The 24,962-nt window shown below is 43.7% G+C and overlaps 3 protein-coding genes across 4 annotated transcripts in view; 1 reads left to right on the plus strand and 2 right to left on the minus strand.

Annotated features, from left to right (window-relative positions):
- Positions 1 to 1,060, minus strand: part of LOC115158024 (vitamin D3 hydroxylase-associated protein) — a 33,904-nt gene extending 32,844 nt beyond the window's left edge. Inside the window, exon 1 of the mRNA XM_029706479.1 lies at positions 293 to 1,060. Within this exon, the coding sequence (XP_029562339.1) occupies positions 293 to 508 (216 nt within the window). The 5' untranslated portion in view covers positions 509 to 1,060. The remainder of the gene's footprint in view (positions 1 to 292) is intronic.
- A 369-nt stretch (positions 1,061 to 1,429) lies between these two features.
- On the minus strand, positions 1,430 to 3,149 carry LOC115158026 (cytochrome b-c1 complex subunit 6, mitochondrial). The gene is made up of 4 exons (XM_029706482.1): positions 2,977 to 3,149; positions 2,628 to 2,660; positions 2,196 to 2,357; positions 1,430 to 1,611 (listed from the first exon to the last, which is right to left on the minus strand). Exons 1-4 carry the CDS (start codon positions 3,019 to 3,021, stop codon positions 1,579 to 1,581), a joined length of 273 nt encoding a protein of 90 aa, XP_029562342.1. The 5' UTR covers positions 3,022 to 3,149; the 3' UTR covers positions 1,430 to 1,578.
- Positions 3,150 to 12,452: 9,303 nt separating this feature from the next.
- Positions 12,453 to 23,883, plus strand: LOC115158027 (SUN domain-containing protein 2). 2 transcript variants are annotated; one of them, XM_029706484.1, is made up of 14 exons: positions 12,453 to 12,752; positions 14,560 to 14,662; positions 14,793 to 14,917; positions 15,199 to 15,486; positions 15,688 to 15,759; positions 16,088 to 16,203; positions 16,343 to 16,396; positions 16,485 to 16,538; positions 17,956 to 18,029; positions 20,077 to 20,209; positions 20,464 to 20,796; positions 20,949 to 21,119; positions 21,283 to 21,372; positions 21,522 to 23,883. In XM_029706484.1, exons 2-14 carry the CDS (start codon positions 14,562 to 14,564, stop codon positions 21,642 to 21,644), a joined length of 1,734 nt encoding a protein of 577 aa, XP_029562344.1. In that variant the 5' UTR covers positions 12,453 to 12,752; positions 14,560 to 14,561; the 3' UTR covers positions 21,645 to 23,883. The 2 variants fall into 2 exon arrangements, with proteins under 2 accessions (XP_029562344.1, XP_029562343.1); XM_029706483.1 differs by lacking the exon at positions 12,453 to 12,752 and adding an exon at positions 12,925 to 13,077.
- The last annotated feature ends 1,079 nt before the right edge of the window (positions 23,884 to 24,962 follow it).

Consider the following 24,962-nt stretch of genomic DNA (forward strand, 5'->3'; position numbering starts at 1 on the left):
AAGAGAATGAACATTAGGTACACCACCAGCTATCTAGCTACCCTCTCTGAAAATCTAAATGAAATGTCATGCTATCTCAGTCAGTAAGGTAGGGTCCTCTGAATACACTTTCTCCTCCTTTCAATACATGCATGCATGACTAAGCGGCAACTGGTTAGAACATGAAGATGTGATAGCCACCCTAGTACTATCTGCAAGCTAGAGTCACAGCTGTGTCTGACTTATCAGCAGGGTTGAATGTTCATTCGTTGAGGTTGTTATCTAGCGTTTGCTAAACTAAAGTCAAACTCACAGATTCGTTGAACTGAAGGACAGCAAGCTCTGCTCGTTGCAGTGACGTTTCTCTTCCGGCTTTCGCCCTCTGGATTTTCTTCCACGACTGTTTGTGTCCGAACCAATTCAGGAAAAGCATCAAGGCACCTGTACCGCATGCGGTGGCTGTCAGAATCGCTGTCCAATTCGGCTCTGCCCCAAAAATGACTCGTTTAAAGTTGTCCATTCTGTCCATAACGCTCTGACAGCTATCTTCCACCTCCAACTTCCAAGTACACCTGATGCAGTCAGGGACTTCTCGAAGGGTTCGGCTTAAATGCGTTTGACTCCGCCCAGAGTGAGCCCGGCCCTGAACTGCAGTCAGGAGGTTCTCCCTACTCCTTATTCGTCGGGGTTTTAAGGGTAGTTGGCATCCACAGTTAACAGTGCATTACAGCCACCAGTTTAGCTGTAATCACAGTATATTCCAAAATACATCCCTACACGGGCTAAGGGACCTGTGAGGTCAGAACATTCGCCAACAGGATTTCTCGCAAGGCCTCGGCTGTGAAATCACAAAGAAACGTTCAGCTGCATTACACATTTCTCAGACCCCTTCTCCGCTTGCGCTGTAGTTTATGACCACTGCAAATCGACAGCTATCCGGGCTAGGACAACGCACATTCCAAACACATGATACTGCTGTATATGTGGGGAAACTGCATTATTCTGTCATCTCATCACAACACAGGGATGGGCTCGAGGCTATCCAATAGCAGAGGAAGAAGAGGCAAAGTCTAGATAATCTTTGTCAAACAATAGCAAGTAGGTGAGGCTCCAATTCGCCTCATGGGGAACTCGTGACAGCTTTTAGTGCACACTACAAAAAGTAAGATCGTACCAGGGGTTGTTGATTGCATGGAGGCACGCTATACAAGGTTTCCATTGTGAAATTGCATTTAAGCGGGAACATAAAGCAATTGTAATTCTTTGCAATTATCCAGTTGTGAGACCAATGACCAAGTTCATTTATGCTGCACTTGCCACATTGATACAGAATAACCTCGTTCCCAGTCTCGGTAGCTACCGCCAGCTGGTAGACGAGATTAGATGCGTGACAACAAACGTATATAACTTCTTAATCCGACATGTTACAAAAAAACAAAAAAAACACTGATTCAACACTTAATTTACAATTTATTCACATGAACAGAGTGTGTATTTGAGGTTACAACATAGATCCATAGAGGTTTCCTTTAAAACCAGGTACTTGTTTCTGTATCTGCCAGGGGATTTCTGCCAGTAGTGCAGGGAGCTGGATGGACTTTATTTGACAGAATGGAAGACTTTGTGTGCCACCTGGAGGACAGAAATGAAAGGTAAAGTTTTTGCAAACTGTCTAGTACAAATGGATGCAAGGTGAGTGACACTTGTCTCCTAAAGTAGCTAGTTATACCATCAAAATGATTTTCTCTTCATTCCTCGTCTGGTGACTGAACGCATACAACCGTATAACCATACGAGGGTCGGTCTGCTTTTCTCTACTCATTTCTCCACATCCTTCTGTCCCGCGCCATCATCCAACTGTTCTACTCAAATTCTAAGCTCTCCAATTATGAAGAACTTAATGGAGAAGCATGCAATAGAGTACATACAAATCACTGACTCCTGAAAAATGGTATCATCTGGCTGTCGAAGTTTAAATGTTGAGTCACACAAATGTATTTGTGTATCAGTTGTGGTACGTGAGAACTGCACAGATGACTGAGACAAGGAGTTGGACCCACTGACATCTCTCTTGGCAGTCTGACAACCAGTCTCAGGTAATTTCTTGGCAGACTAAGCGAAATCCAATCTAACATCCACTCATGCCTGGTTGTATGTTTTCCCTTGCACCCCCATGGTTAACGGCTGGCGACAGCGTCTGGGTAGATCTCACGTACACAGTGGTCCCGGGCATGGAGAAAGTCGAAAAGCTCTTCGGTGCAGTCCTCCGCGGTCTCGGACTTGGAGCCCACCCTGGATTCGCAGTCCTCCAGTTTTGCCCGGGTGTGGATGCAGTGCTCTGCCTGTGCACACTTGTCCCGCACTGTGTCAAGGGGGTCCTGGAACAGAAGGACCAGGGCTACTGAGAACGCAAGTCATCTATTCCCTAGCCTGGTCCCAGATCTGTTTGTGCTATAACCAACATGTCTGGCATAACAAACAACCATACATCGGACTTGGCTATAGCACAAACAGATATGAGGCTGGTTATTTATTCCCCCCAGTTGCATGACAACTAACTAGTTGGCTAGTTGACAAAAGATTCTTTAGGTTTTAGAACCAATGCAAGGTGGGCAGATTACATCGCATCATACCAAATCAATACATACCACCATATCTTCCTCCTCTTCTTCCTCCTCCTCCTGAAAGAAAAATACATTTTAAAGCACTCGAAACATGACACCGATATAACACACTGGACTACTTGCCACGGCTGTTGTTAGCCATGCTAGTTAGCTAACTTGCATGCTATTTATTGCCACTGGTTGCTCGAAACAACCTAGCAGATTATTGGCTAACTATGCTAGCTAACGTTAGCGGACTAGCTAGTTGACGTACCGGCTGGCTAGACACGGCGTCTCTCCTGTTAGCTATAGTAGCAAACCTAGGCCTTAAACCCACGGTTCCTTTCATTATTTAACCACATATTAAATGGAAAATTGTTCATTAATGTCTTACATCTTCGGGTTCCCCGTTCAGGATCATTTTCTCCTCGAAAACCATGATGTTACTGCTCTTGTCCTGATATGACTCGCTGTCAGATCACAGAGTTTCTTTGATTTTATGTTGGAGGACGGACCAGGTCACTCGTGTCGTTACGTTACTTATTCTACGTTAAGGAAACGGCACCCAATTGAATCCCTGTACGCTACCAAAGCTACTGCCACCGTGTGCACCGGAGAAGTTACACGCTGTCAAAAAAAGGGATTCAGTCACACAAGACTGTCAATTCACATGTAGACTTATCTATTTCCTAAATTCCAAACCCAATCCCGAGAATTTCTAAATGCAACACCCAGCAAATGGTCTAAAGTACGATTGTATAATTTATTCCAGTTATATATGTTTGCCCTGTAAATGAACTGGTGAGCTGAGCACTGCCATCATTGATCATTGCCACACAGCCTCTAATTGTTAATTCACTGCTCTGTCAACCACAACACAAACACACACACACACACACACACAATTAGGTCAGAGAGGACAGACTATGCAGTCACTGATAAAGGTTATCCTCTACATTGAGTTAGGGTTTAAAAAAACATTTTATATAGTGTTGCTTGTAGCGTCTACAATGTCAGTCTATAATATCTGCTGTGTCACTGTCACCATAAACCTATTCATTTTTATCATACCCATATCTACCAAAGTAAGCACTTATTGTTTGACTGAAAGATCAAAGTCCAGGAAAAAGGCAGAATTTGATTGGCCCTTCAAGTGCCCATATTCAAATGAGGTAGGATCAGAGCAACAACATTACACCCACACACAGGCTGGGGGTGATATAGGCTACACATATAGGCATCAGCTTCCAATTGGCTCATTCATCGCCCTCCTCTCCCCTGTAACTATTCCCCAGGTCGTTGCTGTAAATGAGAATGTGTTCTCGGTCAACTTACCTGGTAAAATAACGGTAAAATAACGGTAAAATAAAAACATACATTGAACAAAAATATGAATGCATCATGCAACAATTTCAACATTTTAGAGTTACAGTTCATATAAGGAAATCAGTCAATTGAAATATATTCATTTGGCCCTAATCTATGTATTTCACATGACTGGGAATACAGATATGCATCTGTTGGTCACAGTTACCTTTTAAAAAAAAAGGTAGGAGCGTGGATCAGAAAACCAGGCAATATCTGTTGTGACCACCATTTATTTGCCAAATGCAGTGTGACACATCTCCTTCGCATAGAGTTGATCAGGTCTGCACCTGTTGTATTCGGAGCATGTGACAAATACAATTTGATTTGATTTCATCCAAAATATTGACCAGTCACATTTATTTATTATACAGTTTAATTTATACACATATACATACTATATATATATACAGTTGAAGTCAGAAGTTTACATACACTTAGGTTGGAGTCATTAAAACTCATTTTTCAATCACTCCACAAATTTCTTGTTAACAAACTATAGTTTTGGCAAGTCGGTTAGGACATCTACTTTGTGCATGACACAAGTAATTTTTCCAACAATTGTTTACAAACAGATTATTTCACTTATAATTCACTGTATCACAATTCCAGTGGGTCAGACGTTTACATACACTAAATTGACTGTGCATTTAACCAGCTTGGAAAATTCCAGAAAATGATGTCATGGCTTTAGAAGCTTCTGATAGGGTAATTGTCATAATTTGAGTCAATGGAGGTGTACCTGTGGATGTATTTCAAGGCCTACCTTCAAACTCAGTGCTTCTTTGTTTGACATCATGGGGAAATCAAAAGAAATCAGCAAAGACCTCAGAAAAAAAATGTAGACCTCCACAAGTCTGGTTCATCCTTGGGAGCAATTTCCAAACGCCTGAAGGTACCACAATCATCTGTACAAACAATAGTACGCAAGTATAAACACCATGGGACCAAGCAGCCGTCATACCGCTCAGGAAGGAGACACGTGATCCTACCTGACCTAAGACAGGGAATTTTTACTAGGATTACATTTCAGGAATTGTGAAAAACTGAGTTTAAATGTATTTGGCTAAGGTTTATGTAAGCTTCCGACTTCAACTATATATATACAGTGTATATAGTATATATATATAGTTGAAGTCGGAAGTATATATATCTATATGTGTGTATGTATATACACTGCTCAAAAAAATAAAGGGAACACTTAAACAACACAATGTAATTCCAAGTCAATCACACTTCTGTGAAATCAGACTGTCCACTTAGGAAGCAACACTGATTGACAATAAATTTCACATGCTGTTGTGCAAATGAAATAGACAACAGGTGGAAATTATAGGCAATTAGCAAGACACCCCCAATAAAGGAGTGGTTCTGCAGGTGGGGACCACAGACCACTTCTCAGTTCCTATGCTTCCTGGCTGATGTTTTGGTCACTTTTGAATGCTGGCGGTGCTTTCACTCTAGTGGTAGCATGAGACGGAGTCTACAACCCACACAAGTGGCTCAGGTAGTGCAGCTCATCCAGGATGGCACATCAATGCGAGCTGTGGCAAGAAGGTTTGCTGTGTCTGTCAGCGTAGTGTCCAGAGCATGGAGGCGCTACCAGGAGACAGGCCAGTACATCAGGAGACGTGGAGGAGGCCGTAGGAGGGCAACAACCCAGCAGCAGGACCGCTACCTCCGCCTTTGTGCAAGGAGGAGCAGGAGAAGCACTGCCAGAGCCCTGCAAAATGACCTCCAGCAGGCCACAAATGTGCATGTGTCTGCTCAAACGGTCAGAAACAGACTCTATGAGGGCCCGGCGTCCACAGGTGGGGGTTGTGCTTACAACCCAACACCATGCAGGACGTTTGGCATTTGCCAGAGAACACCAAGATTGGCAAATTCGCCACTGGCGCCCTGTGCTCTTCACAGATGAAAGCAGGTTCACACTGAGCACGTGACAGACGTGACAGAGTCTGGAGACGCCATGGAGAGCGTTCTGCTGTCTGCAACATCCTCCAGCATGACCGGTTTGGCGGTGGGTCAGTCATGGTGTGGGGTGGCATTTCTTTGGGGGGCCGCACAGCCCTCCATGTGCTCGCCAGAGGTAGCCTGACTGCCATTAGGTACCGAGATGAGCTCCTCAGACCCGTTGTGAGACCATATGCTGGTGCGGTTGGCCCTGGGTTCCTCCTAATGCAAGACAATGCTAGACCTCATGTGCCTGGAGTGTGTCAGCAGTTCCTGCAAGAGGAAGGCATTGATGCTATGGACTGGCCCGCCCGTTCCCCAGACCTGAATCCAATTGAGCACATCTGGGACATCATGTCTCGCTCCATCCACCAACGCCACGTTGCACCACAGACTGTCCAGGAGTTGGCGGATGCTTTAGTCCAGGTCTGGGAGGAGATCCTTCAGGAGACCATCCGCCACCTCATCAGGAGCATGCCCAGGCGTTGTAGGGAGGTCATACAGGCACGTGGAGGCCACACACACTACTGAGCCTCATTTTGACTTGTTTTAAGGACATTACATCAAAGTTGGATCAGCCTGTAGTGTGGTTTTCCACTTTAATTTTGAGTGTGACTCCAAATCCAGACCTCCATGGGTTGATAAATTGGATTTCCATTGATTATTTTTGTGTGATTTTGTTGTCAGCACATTCAACTATGTAAAGAAAAAAGTATTTTAATAAGATTATTTATTTCATTCAGATCTAGGATGTGTTGTTTAAGTGTTCCCTTTATTTTTTTGAGCAGTATATATATGAAATAAATAATCTTATTAAAATACTTTTTTGTTTACATAGTTGAATGTGCTGACAACAAAATCACACAAAAATAATCAATGGAAATCCAATTTATCAACCCATGGAGGTCTGGATTTGGAGTCACACTCAAAATTAAAGTGGAAAACCACACTACAGGTTGATCGAAACTTTGATGTAATGTCCTTAAAACAAGCCAAAATGAGGCTCAGTAGTGTGTGTGGCCTCCACGTGCCTGTATGACCTCCCTACAATGCCTGGGCATGCTCCTGATGAGGTGGCGGATGGTCTCCTGAGGGATCTCCTCCCAGACCTGGACTAAAGCATCCGCCAACTCCTGGACAGTCTGTGGTGCAACGTGGCATTGGTGGATGGAGCAAGACATGACCTCCCAGATGTGCTCAATTGGATTCAGGTCTGGGGAACGGGCGGGCCAGTCCATAGCATCAATGCCTTCCTCTTGCAGGAACTGCTGACACACTCCAGCCACATGAGGTCTAGCATTGTCTTGCATTAGGAGGAACCCAGGGCCAACCGCACCAGCATATGGTCTCACAAGGGGTCTGAGGATCTCATCTCGGTACCTAATGGCAGTCAGGCTACCTCTGGCGAGCACATGGAGGGCTGTGCAGCCCCCCAAAGAAATGCCACCCCACACCATGACTGACCCACCGCCAAACCGGTCATGCTGGAGGATGTTGCAGGCAGCAGAACTTTCTCCACGGCGTCTCCAGACTCTGTCACGTCTGTCACATGCTCAGTGTGAACCTGCTTTCATCTGTGAAGAGCACAGGGCGCCAGTGGCGAATTTACCAATCTTGGTGTTCTCTGGCAAATGCCAAACGCCCTGCACGGTGTTGGGCTGTAAGCACAACCCCCACCTGTGGACGTCGGGCCCTCATACCACCCTCATGGAGTCTGTTTCTGACCGTTTGAGCAGACACATGCACATTTGTGGCCTGCTGGAGGTCATTTTGCAGGGCTCTGGCAGTGCTTCTTCTGCTCCTCCTTGCACAAAGGCGGAGGTAGCGGTCCTGCTGCTGGGTTGTTGCCCTCCTACGGCCTCCTCCACGTCTCCTGATGTACTGGCCTGTCTCCTGGTAGCGCCTCCATGCTCTGGACACTATGCTGACAGACACAGCAAACCTTCTTGCCACAGCTCGCATTGATGTGCCATCCTGGATGAGCTGCACTACCTGAGCCACTTGTGTGGGTTGTAGACTCCGTCTCATGCTACCACTAGAGTGAAAGCACCGCCAGCATTCAAAAGTGACCAAAACATCAGCCAGGAAGCATAGGAACTGAGAAGTGGTCTGTGGTCCCCACCTGCAGAACCACTCCTTTATTGGGGGTGTCTTGCTAATTGCCTATAATTTCCACCTGTTGTCTATTCCATTTGCACAACAGCATGTGAAATTTATTGTCAATCAGTGTTGCTTCCTAAGTGGACAGTTTGATTTCACAGAAGTGTGATTGACTTGAAGTTACATTGTGTTGTTTAAGTGTTCCCTTTATTTTTTTGAGCGGTATATATACTGCCATTCAAATGTTTGGGGTCACTTATAAATGTCCTTGTTTTTGAAAGAAATTAAAAAATTTTGTCCATTAAAATAACATCAAATTGATCAGAAATACAGTGTAGACATTGTTAATGTTGTAAATGACTATTGTAGCTGGAAACGGCTGATTTTTAATGGAATATCTACATAGGCGTACAGAGGCCCATTATCAGCAACCATCACTCCTGTGTTCCAATGACTCTAACCAGAATAGAAAAAGGAGTGGGAGGCCCGCAAAATACTAGTCTCAACGTCAACAGTGAAGAGGCAACTCCGGGATGCTGGCCTTCTAGGCAGAGTGTCTCTGTCCAGTGTCTGTGTTCTTTTGCCCATCTTAATCTTTTCTTTTTATTGGCCAGTCTGAGATATGGCTTTTTCTTTGCAACTCTGCCTAGAAGGCCAGCCTCCCGGAGTCGCCTCTTCACTGTTGACGTTGAGACTGGTGTTTTGCGAGTACTATTTAATGAAGATGCCAGTTGAGAACATGTGAGGTGTCTGTTTCTCAAACTAGACACTCTAATGTTGTAACAGAGCCTCTCTATGGAGGGGGGTGTGTGGAATCAGGAGCAGGAGAGCAGAAGGGTTCCAGGAAAATCCACTGTTTATTTTGGCAGATCCAAAAAACACAACGACGCATACAGGGGAGAAACCTGAACTCCGTTATGCCACAAGCAAAATGTTCACGGTAAACACATACCGTACAAACAACAAACAAAGCCTGTGGTGCAGGCACACACCCCTTACATGTTGCCTACATGTAAGGGGTGTGAAATATAAACCCACCGAAATCAATAAAACAAGACACAGGTTTGTAAAACCAGACAGAACTAAATTAAAAGGAAAATGGGATCGGTGGCAGCTAGTAGGCCGGCGAGCACCGCCCGAACAGGGAGAGGAGCCACCTTCGGTGGACGTCGTGACAAATGTACTTGTCCTCTTGCTCAGTTGTAAACCGGGGCCTCCCACTCCTCTTTCTATTCTGGTTAGAGCCAGTTTGCGCTGTTCTGTGAAGGGGGTAGTATATAGCGTTGTACGAGATATTCGGTTTCTTGGCAATTTCTCACATGGAATAGCCTTCATTTCTGAGAACAAGAACAGACTGACGAGTTTCAGAAGAATGTTCTTTGTTTCTGGCCATTTTACCCCGTAATCGAACCCACAAATGCTGATGCTCCAGATACTCAACTAGTCTAAACAAGGCCAGTTTTATTGCTTCTTAATCAGAACAACAGTTTTCAGCTGTGCTAACATAATTGCAAAAGAGTTTTCTAATGATAAATTTGCCTTTTAAAATGATAAACTTGGATTAGCTAACACAACATGGCATTGGAACACAGGAGTGATGGTTGCTGATAATGGGCCTCTGTACGCCTATGTAGATACTCCATTCAAAATCTGCCATTTCCAGCTACAATAGTCATTTACAACATTAACAACGTCTACACAGTATTTCTGATCAATTTGATGTTATTTTAATGGACAAAAAAATAGCTTTTCTTTCAAAAACAAGGAAAGTTCTAAGTGACCCCAAACTTTTGAACAGTAGTGTGTATATATATATATATTAATCAGTTACCCAATCAAGGAAGGGCCCCCCAGTTCCGATATGAGCCCCCTACCTCCTCTCCTCCCCATCTGACGATTAGCAGAGCGGCAGCAGGCTGTCTACAATCATTGAGAGCGGGCTCCTGAATCCTCCTGTGGTTGGCGGTTGCAGAAATATATATATATATATATATATATATATATATATATATATATATATATATATATATATATATATATATACAGTGCATTTCGGAAAGTATTCAGACCCCTTCCCTTTATCCACATTTTGTTACTTTACAGCATATTCGAAAATTGATTAAATGTAAAACAAAATACAAATAAAATCCTCATCAATCTACACACAATACCCTATAATGACGAAGTGAAAACTGGGAGAAGGAAAATATATAAAAAATAAAACAGAAATACCTTATTTAGATAAGTATTCAGACCCTTTGCTATGAGACTCAAAATTGAGCTCAGGTGCATCCTGTTTCCATGGATCATCCTTGAGATGTTTCTACTTGATTGGAGTCCACCTGTGGTAAATTCAATTGATTGGACATGATTTGGAAAGGCACACACCTGTCTATATAAGGTCCCACAGTTGACAGTGCATGTCAGAGCAAAAACCAAGCCATGAGGTCGAAGGAATTGACCGTAGAGCTCCGAGACAGGATTGTATCGACGCACAGATCTGGGGAAGGGTACCAAAAAATGTGTGTAGCATTGAAGAACACAATGGCCTCCATCATTCTTAAATGGAAGAAGTTTGGAACCACCAAGACTCTTTCTAGAGCTGGCCGTACGGCCAAGCTGAGCAATCGGGGGAGAAGGGCCTTGGTCAGGGAGGTGACCAAGAACCTGATGGTCACTCTGACAGAGCTCTAGAGTTCCTCTGTGGAGATGGAACTCTTTGGCCTGAATGCCAAACATCATTTCTGGAGGAAACCTGGCACCATCCCTATGGTGAAGCATGGTGGTGGCAGCATCATGCTGTGGGGATGTTTTTCAGTTGCAGGGACTGGGTGAATAGTCAGGATCGAGGGAAAGATGAACGGAGTAAAGTAAGAGAGGTCCTTGACGAAAACCAGCTCCAAGACTTGGGCCAAGGTTCCCATTCCAACAGGACAATGACCCTAAGCCCACAGCCAAGACAAGACGTGAGTGGCTTCGGGAACAAGTCTCTGAATGTCCTTGAGTGGCCCAGCCAGAGCCCGGACTTGAACATCTCTGGAGGGGCCAGGAAATAGCTTTGCAGAGACACTCCCCATCCAACATGACAGAGCTTAAGAGGATCAGCAGGGAATAATGGGGGAAACACCCCAAATACAGGTGTGCCAAGCTTGTAGCATCATGTCCAAGAAGACTCGAGGCTGTAATCGCTGCCAAATGTGCTTCAACAAAGTAGGCTGAATACTTTGTATAATAAAGGGTCTGAATACTTATGTAAATGTGATATTTCAGTTTTTTGCTTTGTCATTATGGAGTATTGTGTGTAGATTGATGAGGGGGGAAAAAACTATTTAATCAATTTTAAAATAAGGCTGTAACGTAACAAAATGGGGAAAAATTGAAGGGGTCTGAATACATTCCGAATGCACTGTGTGTGTATATACAGTGTATATACAGTGTATACACAGTGCATATATATATATATATATATACACACACACACACACACACAGTGCATTCGGAATGTATTCAGACCCCTTCAATTTTTCCCAATTGTTATATATATATATATATATATATGGTGCATATATAATGTATGTGTGTGTGTATATTTTTAACATAACATCTTATTTTTATATATTTGTTTTGCTGCCTAAGTCCCTGTAAGCCCCTGCATTAATCCGGCCCCACACATACAGCAGAGTTTACATTTCAGAGTAGTTCCGACTAGCACATGAACACTGCATACATCCTAACGAAGTAGCCTAGTCCCTTCCACATGTTACATCCTCAATAGGTCTGCTGTAGGAATACTGGGTATTTTGAAAATGAGCTAGTCAAGGCTATGTCTGACAATCACATTTGGAGAAAGGACTGTCCTCTCATGTTTTTCACTTTCTCCAAAAGGCCTATTCCCCCAAAAAGTATTCGTTTTTCATAAAGGGTAGGCCTACTGAACTCTTAAATCTGTTAATACACAGACACTGCTGCAAGTTTGTGGTATACGGTATTATAATTTTAAAATAAATTCACAAACTCTTCATTGTGTGTATTTCTGCCTAGACCTGTGGACAAACGCCCGACGTCATAATCAACCGATTATGACTTCAAACGTCACACTGAAATGCGTCAATAAAATTAAAAACGCAACATAACATACATGTAACACAACACAATATCAAGTGAAGTATGGATATTGTTGGTGCAGCAACCCAAGCCAGGTATCTGCTTGACTGAGGAGATTGTACAAGATTACGGTAATATTTTCTAAATGTGATGTCCCTGATTTTACATGGGCATGTCTCACACTTTTGATCAATTCATTTTAACTTGCAAGATTCAATGGGAAAATTGCCACGATGATTAATCGATCAAGAGAAATTCGGGAAAACTGTAGCTGACACGATATTGCCACAGGGTGGCGCACATTGTCCTGTTTTCTGTTGGAACGGTGAGAAGCCGACTCCTCCTCTTCCAAGCTGTCAGAACAGCAACCTTCATGTAGCTGTCCATGTCGTAACTGTTGATGTGTCACGATCCGTTTGCTTTGTACTAGTAAATACCGCATCGGATTGTATTTGTTTGTAAAAGTGTTACGAAGAGCAAAAAACAAAGTGGTTGGCTCATTATTACCCCCCCGTTCTGCCGATTGGTTAGTGGTTGGAAATGTATTGGGCTGCACGGTTGCAACTGGCCAAGTTATCTTTCAAATTGGAAGTGGTTTGACAGCTCGCTGCCTATGCCTTGCCCACGAAGGCGCCCCAAAACAACGGGGTAAGTCAGGACACATATCTCCGTTTGTTTACACCAACTTTGTTTATGCACTTTTAATTTGTACTACACTAGCTATGCTGTGAACTCATGATGTGCTGTAAACTTACTAGTTAGCAAGCAGATGAAGGACTTCCCCCCCCCCCTCTTTTGTTGATGATGCGTTTGTTTATGTCCGGACAGACAGCGTCTGATAAGGTCCAGCAGTAGTTAGTTGATCAAATGTAGCTAACTAACGTTAGCTGGTTATCAAGCTAGCTATGTTGCTGGTTGGAACGAAGCTAGGAACGACTGTAAATGTTTCCACTTGTCAAGAGGACTTGTGACGGTAATAACCATCTCGCAAGCTGCTATAGCCGATATAAGCATTGTTTTGTAAACTGAGCCATGAAATCTTATTCGATGTTGTACACAGAACCACATATCTAAAAAGTTAGCCAAAATATGTACAAGCGATGCGTTCATGGATGTTGTTTCTCAGTATGTGTGTCGTTCTATGTCTGTATGCGTGTGGTGGTCTCTTGTACCCGGCTTTATGCCAGTAGTCATCCTATCTATGCCGTCAATGGCTTCCCCGTTCTACCCCACCCTGAACACAGAGCAACCTCACTTTCAAACCCTCACTCTCTCCGCTGTAGGTCACCTAGGAGGAACATCATTCAATGAACTTATTAGGATCAGCTTCAAGTTATGGCAGCACATTCACGTGTTTGTTCGTGTCTTTAGTATCAGTGTCCTTTTCAGTGGAATAGAGGAGATTTGAGAGCATTACAGTACAATATGTTCCGCTCTCAGTGAAGATACAGGTTATTGCATACCCAGAGGAAGGTAATAGGGCTGGGAATTACAAAGGGACTTCACAATAAGTTTTTTTTTGCTATTTCAAATGGTCATCCATATTGATCACGCCATACCTGGCTACCACAAGGATTGTTGAAGAACAGGGTGCTCTGTTTTGGGGAAACATGTCCTTCAGTACAAACTGTCACACAATGTAGGCTAGTAAAACGTTTTGAACTTTAATGAACTGAATGCACACCCTGGCTCTGTCCCACTTGGTCTGTCAGTAACCATGGAAACTAACACACACTGTCCGGCCTACTAGCGACCTAAGCAACCTAAACTTGTTACTGTAGTTGTTAAACCTGGTGATTAGTGTGAGTCAGCTTCCTTTTCGCTGTCAACTCTGACCTCTGAATGTGCATATCACTCACACAGATACACGCTCTGGCTTCCTGTCTCTGTGAACGTACAAACGCACGTCATCTCACTCCGCACGTGCCTTTCCCCGTATTTGACCTTCTCCGCAGTACTTGTCTGCTAATTCTAATCAGTGTTAGCCCTGTTTGGAAGTTGAAGTTCATTCCCACACAGCCTGGCATGCTGTCTGAGTAAAATGGATTTGGTGGCTCAAGCCTTTTCACATGACTATACCAATGCTACCTGTGTTGTATTCCGTCCTACACAAGATCTACTGAGAAACCTTTTTATTGCACACTGTACCACACTGTAACACACACTCCCACCCGTTGTACCATGCCCAGAGCGTGTGTGAGGTGCTAGGGAGTAACTGGATTAGAGATTATACAGGAGAGCATCTGCCAGAGAGCAATTTTTTTTTAACTCTGTGTTAACAACTTTTATTTGACCGTTACTGTAAATACAGTCCTAGCGAGAAGACCTATAAACAAAGTGAATGTTACAAAGTGTGTTATTATTAATATGTGTGTGAGTGATTCCTCCAATTAAATCGGCTTGTCACACAGTAGCCTATATGTGGCATTGACACTTCTGTTTCTCTCTCTGTCAGACATGTCGCGACGGAGTATGAGGCTGGTTTTAGGGGGATACTACAACCAATCCTCCGAGGATGACGAATCCTCCTCAGTTTCCTACAGGGAGAGCCCAGTGAGGTGTGTGTGTGTCTTCCATGGTGTACAGTATAGCCTTATACAGTAGGCCTAATAGTTGCTTTAACAACATGTCAAACTCTCCCTCTTCTCTCTCCTCTCTTTCTCTCTTCTCTCCCTCTCTCTCTCTCAGGCTCTTTACCAAGAGGAAGAGAGGGGGTCATAAAGTGGCCTCCTCTCGTACCTCCAGCCGGGCCAACAGCGTGGCTAGCACAGCTAGCACGATGGAGCCACCCATTAATGCTGAGGACTACATTGGTACGGTTCACCCCACTTTCTGCATCCACTCTCCCAATGACACTCCCTCAGTTCCTTTCACCGTCTACTGTATACTCAGTACTGTATGCGTTGTATTGCAGTGAGCTAGCTAGGTAGGTTAGCTTTGAATTGTAGTTACATAGCTAGGGTAGCTGCTTTTTGTTGTTGTTAGTTAGCTAGCTGGCAAGCCTTTTGGGTCTATGGTTATAGTTATCTATTATGGCTATTCAAAACTGACCATCTGACTCTCTCTCTTTCTCCCCGCAACCCTTGCCCCTCAGTGGTCTCAAGTTTGGTTCAGAGGAGGAAGACCTTCCTGGAGCCTCCCAGTGTGGCTCCAGCACCAGCCCCCAGCCTGAATCTGGCTCCTAGCCCCAAGGGCTTCCCCTCCTGCCAGACCAGCCTTAACCAGGCCCAGAGCCAGAGCAGCGCCGTGGACAGCTCTGGTTACTCCTCTTCAGAGGCAAGACGTTTCAAAGGATACTCTGGATACACCTCTTTATACGGACATAGGGCTAGTGCCAGCCAGAGCTCTGGCGCCAACAGGAAAAGCGCCAGCGCCAGCTGGAGTGAGTAATGTGTGTGTGTGTGTGTGTGTGTGTGTGCTTGTTTGTTAGCATTAGCATAGCGTTAGCTTGTCTATATGCTTGAAGCTTGTTTGTTAGCATTAGCTTGTTTCTATGCTTGTCGTCCTGTTTGTTAGCATTAGCTTGTCTCAATGATTGTAGCTTGTTTTTTAGCATCAGCTTTAACTCTGTCTCCTCCTGTAGCCCCTCTGTTTGTCCCTGCCGGTGTGGGGAAGGCCATTCTAATTGCCTTCCTCCTCCTCCTCTTGACTTTTGGTGAGTGGCATCACACCCCATAATCATACAGTCTATAGTTATATAGAACTGCCATGAAAAGAACCAACAGCAAGCTGTATACACTTGCACTTTTACTTTATTGGTGCTAGCAGTAAATTGTCCACACATGACATCCCTAACCATAGTACTTACTGGCGATTTAATTCACTGAGGGAACGTATAAAATGGCACTAACAGAAGTACAACACATACTGTACGAGCAATAATGTAGACACAATAATGTTCACACATCTAAATGTTGTCTGTGTAACCTGTACAGTACTGTGCCGCTTGGCGTATTCAGGTCTATTCTGTCTCTCTCTGCTAGGCTGCTGGCACCTTGCCCCCTTAGTATGGTCCACCGTGACTCCGACTATGACCCTGCACCAACCAGTCATCACCCCGACTCCACCCCCTGTCTTCAGTCTGCCTCCCAAGGCTATGGTAGGATCCGATAGGACCACATACCCGCCAATCATCTCTCTATCATCTTTCTCTTGATTTGAAAGGATGCTGCATTGACGCTCTGCATATGTAACCTACTCCTGGATTGTACAATAAAGTTTGTCAACTCCTTCTGCAGGATGGAGCGTCGGTATTTAATTCTGCTTTGGAAGCCAAGATGAACACCATCCTGGTAAGAGAGACAGAGAGAGAATACAAACTATAGTTCATTTGGGTGTATTCATTTTTGCTGAACTGACTTGTGCTTGTTTCTCCCGCAGACAGAAATAGAAACACTTAAGAAGAAAGACCACCAGCAGAAATTTGGTACCGAGGTGAGTACTCTACAGCGGTGGTTCCCAAACTTTTTATACTCCCGTACTCCTTCAAACATTCAACCTCCAGCTGCGCACCCTCTCTAGCACCAGGGTCAGCGCACTCTCAAATATTTTTTTTTTGTTGCCATCATTGTAAACCTGCCACACACACACACTATACAATACATTTATTAAACATAAGAATGAGTGTGAGTTTTTGTCACAACCCGGCTCATAATATTATAATAATCAATCATTTTGCTCTTTATTTAGCCATCTTACATATAAAACTTTATTTGTTCATAAAAAAAATTGAATAACTCACTACAGGTTAATGAGAAGGGTGTGCTTGAAAGGATGCACATAGCTCTGCAGTGTTGGGTTGCATTGAAGAGAGTCTCAGTCTTATCATTTTCTACACACAGTCTGTGCCTGTATTTAGTTTTCATGCTAGTGAGGTCAGACAATCCACTCTCACATAGATACGTGGTTGCAAAGGGCATCAGTGTCTTAACAGCGCGATTTGCCAAGGCAGGATACTCTGAGTGCAGCCCAATCCAGAAATCTGGCAGTGGCTTCTGATTAAATAACATTTTCACAGAACCGCTTGTTGCAATTTCGATGAGGCTCTCTTGTTCAGATATCGGTAGGTGGACTGGAGGCAGGGCATGAAAGGGATAACGAATCCAGTTGTTTGTGTCGTTCGTTTCGGGAAAGTACCTGCATAATTGCGCACCCAACTCACTCAGGTGCTTCGCTATATCACATTTGACATTGTCCGTAAGCTTGAGTTCATTTTCACCCAAAAAAATCATACAATGATGAAAAGACCTGTGTGTTGTCCTTGTTAATGCAGACAGAGAAGAGCTCCATATTCTTAATCATAGCCTCAATTTTGTCCCGCACGTTGAATATAGTTGCGGAGAGTTCCTGTAATCGGCAAGTAGCCTAGTGGTTAGAGCATTGGGCCAGTAACCGAAAGGTTGCAGACAGACATAGCGTGCACAGCAATGCACATAACGACACACATACTGAGAAACAACATCCATGAATGCATCGCTTGTACATATTTTGGCTAACTTTTTAAACATGTGGTTCTGTGTACAAAATCGAATAAGATTTCATGGCTCAGTTTACAAAACAACTCCCTTCATTCAGTCCAGCGTCCCACATGGTTCTTGACTTGATTTATTTTGTGAATGATTTGATTTCTCTCTAGAGAAATGGTGCGTTGGGCTCACAAAAAAACCCCGAACTAAATGGAATTCAAGTACTTGAACCGATGTCGGTCAATTAGTTGTTTAATAACTGAAAAAAATTAAATGTTGGTTAATCGCTCAGCACTTGTTTCATTTCCAGGGTTTTATACTATAGCAGTGTTGTATATTTACGTACAGGGTTGAGATGTGGTCTTTGTGCTTGTCTATCCCAACAGATGGTAGAGAGACTACAGACAGACTTGACAGATGTGAGGACAGACATTAGGAATGTGAGAGTGAGAGTGGACAGGTGAGTGTTTTATTTAGTTATTTAACGTATATTTAACTAGGCAAGTCAATTAAGAACAAATTCTTATTTTACAATGACGTCGTGGGCCAATTGTACACCACCCTGTGGGACTCCCGATCACAGCCGGTTGTGATATATCCCGGGATCGAACCAGGGACTGTAGTGATGCCTTTAGCACTGAGATGCAGTGCCTTAGATTGCTCCACCACTCGGGAGCCAGCCCCATTCAGAAACTACCCCTAGCTCCTTACCCATGCTCCCTAGGCAGATTTGAAAGGATTTAAGACATTGGTTAATAGGAAAAGTATAAGACAATCTAACATCCCAAACTAGCCAGCAGCATACCACCCTGCATCCCACTGCTGGCTTGCTTCTGAAGCTAAGTAGGGTTGGTCCTGGTCAGTCCCTGGATGGGAGACCAGATGCTGCTGGAAGTGGTGTTGGAAGTGGTGTTCTCGGTCAACTTACCTTGTAAAATAAATAAAACTGTTAGATTTGGGGGGGAGGATAAAACATCTGTTTCTCACTAAATAGACAAAGTTATATTGTAAACTCAGCAAAAAAAAGAAACGTCCCCTTTTCAGGACCATGTCTTTCAAAGATAATTCGTAAAAATCCAAATAACTTCACAGATTGTCATTGTAAAGGGTTTAAACACTGTTTCCCATGCTTGTGCAATGAACCATAAACAATTAATGAACATACATCTATGGAATGGTCGTTAAGACACTAACAGCTTACAGACGGTACGCAATTAAGATCACAGTTATGAAAACTTAGGACACTAAAGAGGCCTTTCTACTGACTCTGAAAAACATCAAAAGAAAGATGCCCAGGGTCCCTGCTCATCTGCCTGAACGTGCCTTTGGCATGCTGCAAGGAGGCATGAGGACTGCAGATGTGGCCAGGGCAATAAATTGCAATGTCCTTACTGTGAGACGCCTAAGACAGCGCTACAGGGAGACAGGACGGACAGCTCTTCGTCCTTGCAGTGGCAAGACACGTGTAACAACACCTGTACAGGATCGGTACATCGAACATCACACCTGCGGGACAGGTACAGGATGGCAACAACAACTGCCCGAGTTACACCAGGAATGCACAATCCCTCCATCAGTGCTCAGACTGTCCGCAATAGGCTGAGAAAGGCTGGGCTTGTAGGCCTGTTGTAAGGCAGGTCCTCACCAGACATGACCGGCAAACAACGTCCCCTTAGGGGTACAAACCCACCGTCGCTGGACCAGACAGGACTGGCAAAAAGTGCTCTTCACTGACGAGTCGCGGTTTTGTCTCACCAGGGGTGATGGTCGGATTCGTGTTTATCATAGAAGGAATGAGCGTTACACCGAGGCCTGTACTCTGGAGCGGGATCGATTTGGAGGTGGAGGGTCCATCATGGTCTGGGACGGTGTATCACAGCATCATCGGACTGAGCTTGTTGTCATTGCAGGCAATCTCAACGCTGTGCGTTACAGGGAAGACATCCTCCTTCCTCATGTGGTACCCTTCCTGCAGGCTCATCCTGACATGACCCTCCAGCATGACAATGCCACCAGCCATACTGCTTGTTCTGTGCGTGATTTCCTGCAAGACAGGAATGTCAGTGCTCTGCCATGGCCAGCGAAGAGCCCGGATCTCAATCCCATTGAGCACGTCTGGGACCTGTTGGATCGGCGGGTGAGGGCTAGGGCCATTCCCTCCAGAAATGTCCGGGAACTTGAAGGTGCCTTGGTGGAAGAGTGGGGTAACATCTCACAGCTAAGAACTGGCAAATCTGATGCACTGCAGTACTTGATGCAGCTGGTGGCCACACCAGATACTGACTGTTACTTTTGATTTTGACCCCTCCTTTGTTCAGGGACACATTATTCAGTTTATGTTAGTCACATGTCTGTGTAACTTGTTCAGTTTATGTCTCAGTTGTTGAATCTTGTTATGTTCGTAGAAATATTTACATGTTAAATTTGCTGAAAATAAACGCAGTTGACAGTGAGAGGATGTTTCTTTTTTTGCTGAGTTTATTTTAATTGATTCTATTCTATTGTAGTGTGGATCCTTTGGATTGGAAACGTCGTTTGAGCCAGCAGACAGCCGGCTTCTCCAGTCAGGTAGACGACCTCAAGGAGCAACACACACACGTCAGGGCGAGAGTCGCTGCCCTGGAGGACCAGACAGCCACGGTAATGTACACACCCACAAACAGGTACACAAACCCGGTCAAATTTGTAGCACTGAACTTATCCAGAGCCATGTATGTGTGCTGAATAACTGAAATATGAATGGCACCCTATTGAAGTCCAAAATGGCACTCTATTCCCTACATAGTGCCCTGGTCAAAAGCACTGCACTTATAGGGAATGGGTGCCATTTTTGGACTCAGACAACGTGAATGATGAGCCTTCCTAACGTAATGGATTTGGTGTCTGTTGTGTAGCTGCAGCAACAGGTCTACTCTGTCCAGAACCAGCCTCCCCCAGAGCCCAGCCCCACCAAAGCCAACGCACACCTGACCACCGAGCTCAAAGAGGCCATGGCCAAATGGCTGCATGAGAATGTGCCCCAGAATGAGCCACGGATCGTGAAAGAGATTGTGAAGGACTGCAGTCCTCCGTTGGCCGACAGGATGCCGGACTTTGCCTTAGAGTCCCAAGGTGCCAGCGTTGTGAGCACGCGGTGTTCCGAGACGTACCGCACCCGCTCGGCATGTGTGACCTTCCTGGGTATACCTCTCTGGTACCCCTCCGAGAGCCCCCGCACCGTTATCCAGGTACCTCCTTTCTAGCTCTTTTTATATTCTTTCTTTGTTGTTTGTTGCCACCGTGTCAGTAGGAATCTCCACTCTCCTTTTCTCTCTGTCTCCGTTCTTTTTTGCATTTTACAATCTATCTAAACGTGAACCTCACCTGTCCCGCCCCTCAGGGCCAGCCTGTGCAGGCTGGGAAGTGTTGGGCGTTCCACGGTGCGCAGGGCACCTTAGTCATCGCCCTGTCTCATCCCGCTCGCATCACCCACGTCACCCTGGAACACCTGCCTGTATCCTCCGCCCCCACCGGACGCATCAACAGCGCCCCCAAGGCCTTCTCTGTCTACGTGAGTGACCTCTAACACCTGACCTAACTGTGATACCGTGACCCCCCCCCCCCCATGTAGAATCTTCTGTTGGACATTTCCCACCGAGATGTCTGGAGCAGTACGCTAAGGACTGGTTTCTCCCTTTAAAAGATCTCGCTCGTCTATTTCTCTCTCTGTGCAGGGTATGTCCACCGAGACAGAAGACGGCACCTTCCTGGGAACCTTCACTTATGACCAGCATGGAGAGCCAATGCAAACCTTCCAACTGCCCGTGAGTCGCGTCATTCAAACTTAGTCAGGGTTTGGCTAGCTAGGTTTAACTTTTGGGGCTTGCTATAGCTGAAATCTGCCACACTCAGTTGAGTTTCTCATGCTAACTCTTTATCCTTCCTGTTCTCTCCCTCTCTCTCTCTCTCTCAGAACCCTACCAGGGCCATCTATCGCTATGTGGAGCTGCGCGTTCTGAGTAACTGGGGTCACCTAAAGTACACGTGCGTGTACCGCTTCCGTGTTCACGGACACATGGCCCCATCCTCCACATGAGAAGGGTCCACCCATCTACCCCAACCGCAGACCTCAGAGAGGCTACGCTTTCATGTTCCGTCAACATCATGACGGAACAGTCTAAATAAATCCCTCTATTTTGCAGAATCAGGGTGGTTTCATTCACTGGCTTCTGTCTAATGCGAGGTCAGAGGTCAAAGATCTATAGTGATTTTTTGTTGTTTTGCTGACCTGGTGGGAGTGAGGGGGATGGGTTTTTCTGAGGTTGAAGTTTGTGTGCGTGTGTTTTTGAGCATAGATTGTTTGTTTGCATTTTGTCTGGCCACAGCAGACAGACATTTCAGATTTGTACCTTGAAGGTGTGTGTATAACAGTCCTGCCTGTGTTACTGGACTCTTATTCAGTTATTTTCTTTTCTTTTATTTGTATCTTATACAAAAGTTGAATTATGTTGAGAAAGAACGTTGTTGAATGTATATTTTGCTAGTATCAAGATGTATTGTTAATATATTTTATTGCGATAAGGATGTAATGTGGTTGCAAATAATTATTTTCTGTTGCTCTGAATGACTTCAGAGTCAAAAAAGTTTTGAAGTACCTTGCCAATAGGCATCCTATTGAAGGATGTATGATATGATTTGAGATACAGGCGTTTCCGTTTCCTTACACAATAATACCAAATAGAAAGCAATAGGCAGGCACACACCATGAGCATTGTCTTTACTCAAAAACGCATCTTAGTTTACATGGCTTGTCACATTTATTTATTTAAAGTTACTCTTAACATTTTGCCTTTTTTTTAACAATTCAAATCATTTTGATAGTAGTGAAAGGGCATCCAGGCAATTTCCCATATGCGAGGTACAAATCATAGAAAATAAATGCATATTTATTTTGTCTTGAGTAACTCCTCTCAAAAGCAATGAGGCCATTTCAATGTCAGTGAGTCCAAATGTCAGGGTTTCTACTTCCAAACATTTGTAAATGGTACAAAAGTAACCTACTCATTGCTATTGTATGATTTAAATAATCAGAATGTTTTTAGGAGTCATATGTAATTTTCTTTACATTTACAGTATTATTGATTTTAACATTTGCAGTAGTGGTACAGACTAATAAAAGACGGATTGTAAGAAAATAATAATATGATTTGCTATCAATAGCACTTTGAGGTATTTGTTTTGATCTGAAGTTACAACTCCGGGTCAATTTCTGTTTACTTACGTTCTGTTGAATTGGACAAAGAATGTCTCCGTAGGAATGCAATTAAATTCCTGAAATGACTGGCAAAGTAGAAATAATGTGTATGACACCTTTCTACTCTTTTAAAATACAATTTTTTTTGTTGTATGTTATTTTTATGCAATAGTTATTTGAAAGCGAGGCATCTTAACAGGTATTTCAGATATTTAGAATTGGGTTTTCAAAGAAAATACTTAGCTAGGTGTGTGTTCAATTGGCACAAGACAGGATCTTTATTTTTTTTTTAACAGTACGAGTAAAAAATGTTGGTAGTACCTGAACTTGTTCCATAAAAAAATGCTCAATTATTTTGTTGCAAAACATTTTGCTACATTGTGCTCAACGGAACATGGCCCAGGTGAACGTAATAGTCATATTTATTTTATTTAATCATGTGCATATCATACATAATTTAATTAGGGTCATTGTATTTTTTTTAATTTATCTTTAATCAGTGGTCCAACTTTTATTTCATTGATTTGTTATTGAGGATGCATCAATATTGTAGCATGTAATTAATGCAGGCTAATATAATGAGACAGCAGAAGTCTTCCTTTCGACTGTTATAGCCGGGGGTGCTGGCCTGTGGTAGAATAAGGTTAAGAGTGACATTGAGGTGACTAATAAAACTTTACTTTTGCTTTTACCTCCTGATTATTTTCACTGCAATCGCTCAGCAATTCGATGCATTCATTGATTATATATATACACATTTTGAAAAGATTATATTTTATTTTGTTATAGTTAAGTACTATGGTGCTTAGGTTTTATACACACCATCGCCTTAAATCACAGGGATTCACATGGAGTTATGTCACTATACTCTCTGAAATGTGCACTTGTTCACTTTCTATCAGGGATTGCTTTAAAAAAAGGATCATCTGGAATTGTTACATCCCTTTTTGGACTTTAAAATTAACTAGATGGTCCCAGCTAACCATAATGATAGATTTGTTTCACTGATGGTGTTGATAGTGTCCATGTGCTTGTGTGTCCTGACAGTTATTTTTAATAAATTTGCAAAAGGTTCTAAAAACCTGTTTTTGCTTTGTCATTATGAGGTATTGTGTGTAGGTTGATGAGGGGAAAAAACTATTTAATACATTTTAGAATAAGGCTGTAACGTAACAAAATGTGGAAAAAGTCAAGGGGTCTGAATAATTTCCTAATGCACTGTATTCATAGGTTTGTTGAATAGGAAATACATCATATTTAATATTTTGTATCATATTTGTACTGTGTACTTGAGCTTGTGTCCTTGAAAGTGACTACACCTCAGCAATTTATAACTATAAAGTTGAGATTTTAACCAGCATTACTAGTTATTGTTTATGGCCTGCTCGTGATAAATAATTACTTTGGGGATTACTTCGATTACATTTAGTTACATTTAATAAGAAGTGAAAGCCCTGTAACCTTATTGGACCCTGATCCAATGATTGACAGGAGTGATGACCAATAGGACTGAGTTTTCACCAATAACATTATTACCAGGGTGGCTGTATGGATACAGTTTCTCTGTAAAGTTGCAGCCAATGAAAGAGTAGATATCAGATCTGGCCTCCACATTATAGAAGGAGACCTGACCCTCCTCATGATCCACAAACACCCCCAATTTCTGAGGCTTCTCATCCAGAAAGAGGTGAGTAACGGGAGTGGTAAAGGCCTCATATTTATCTCTATTCCTCAGTCCCACATTCCAGTAGCCATCCAGTCAACACAAACTCCTTCCTGTTGATGGACTCTCTGGCCACTTAACTCCCAGTAAGTCCCCCCCCCCCCCCCCCCCCCACTTCTACATTAAACCTCTGGGTTGTCAGGGAGATTCTGTGTTCTGCTTCCAATCTCACTTGTTTCCTGTCCTCGGGCATGATCAGTTGAAGATTTGCTGTATCAGGGTCCAGAGTCACAGCCACTGCATCCTCTTCAGCTATTTATGTATTTATTGTCTCCTCCAGTTGAGACAGCTCTCACCATACACAGCTTACTGTAAACACTGATCTCATACCAGCCCTTGGTAAGTGTAGGGAGGTACAGCGATAGGGAGCTTTGGTGGAGGTGGTTATCAGTATGCGAGAGCTGCTTCAGGTCAGTGTGTCTCCTACATAGATCAGT

The sequence above is a fragment of the Salmo trutta genome, chromosome 22, assembly GCF_901001165.1.
Source record: "Salmo trutta chromosome 22, fSalTru1.1, whole genome shotgun sequence".
Classification (NCBI taxonomy): Eukaryota; Metazoa; Chordata; class Actinopteri; order Salmoniformes; family Salmonidae; genus Salmo; species Salmo trutta.

Bases quoted from the DNA above. Each gene is read 5' to 3' on its own strand.
- LOC115158026 (XM_029706482.1), bottom strand. From the start codon at position 3,021: ATGGTTTTCGAGGAGAAAATGATCCTGAACGGGGAACCCGAAGAT. The intron at 2,661-2,976 runs GTAAGACATTAA...TTTTTCTTTCAG, and splicing joins TGAACGGGGAACCCGAAGAT to GAGGAGGAGGAAGAAGAGGA. The intron at 1,612-2,195 runs GTACGTGAGATC...TCTGTCCTCCAG, and splicing joins TCCATGCCCGGGACCACTGT to GTGGCACACAAAGTCTTCCA.
- LOC115158027 (XM_029706483.1), top strand. From the start codon at position 13,047: ATGTTTCCACTTGTCAAGAGGACTTGTGACG. The intron at 21,120-21,282 runs GTGAGTGACCTC...CTCTCTGTGCAG, and splicing joins CCAAGGCCTTCTCTGTCTAC to GGTATGTCCACCGAGACAGA. The intron at 21,373-21,521 runs GTGAGTCGCGTC...TCTCTCTCTCAG, and splicing joins TGCAAACCTTCCAACTGCCC to AACCCTACCAGGGCCATCTA.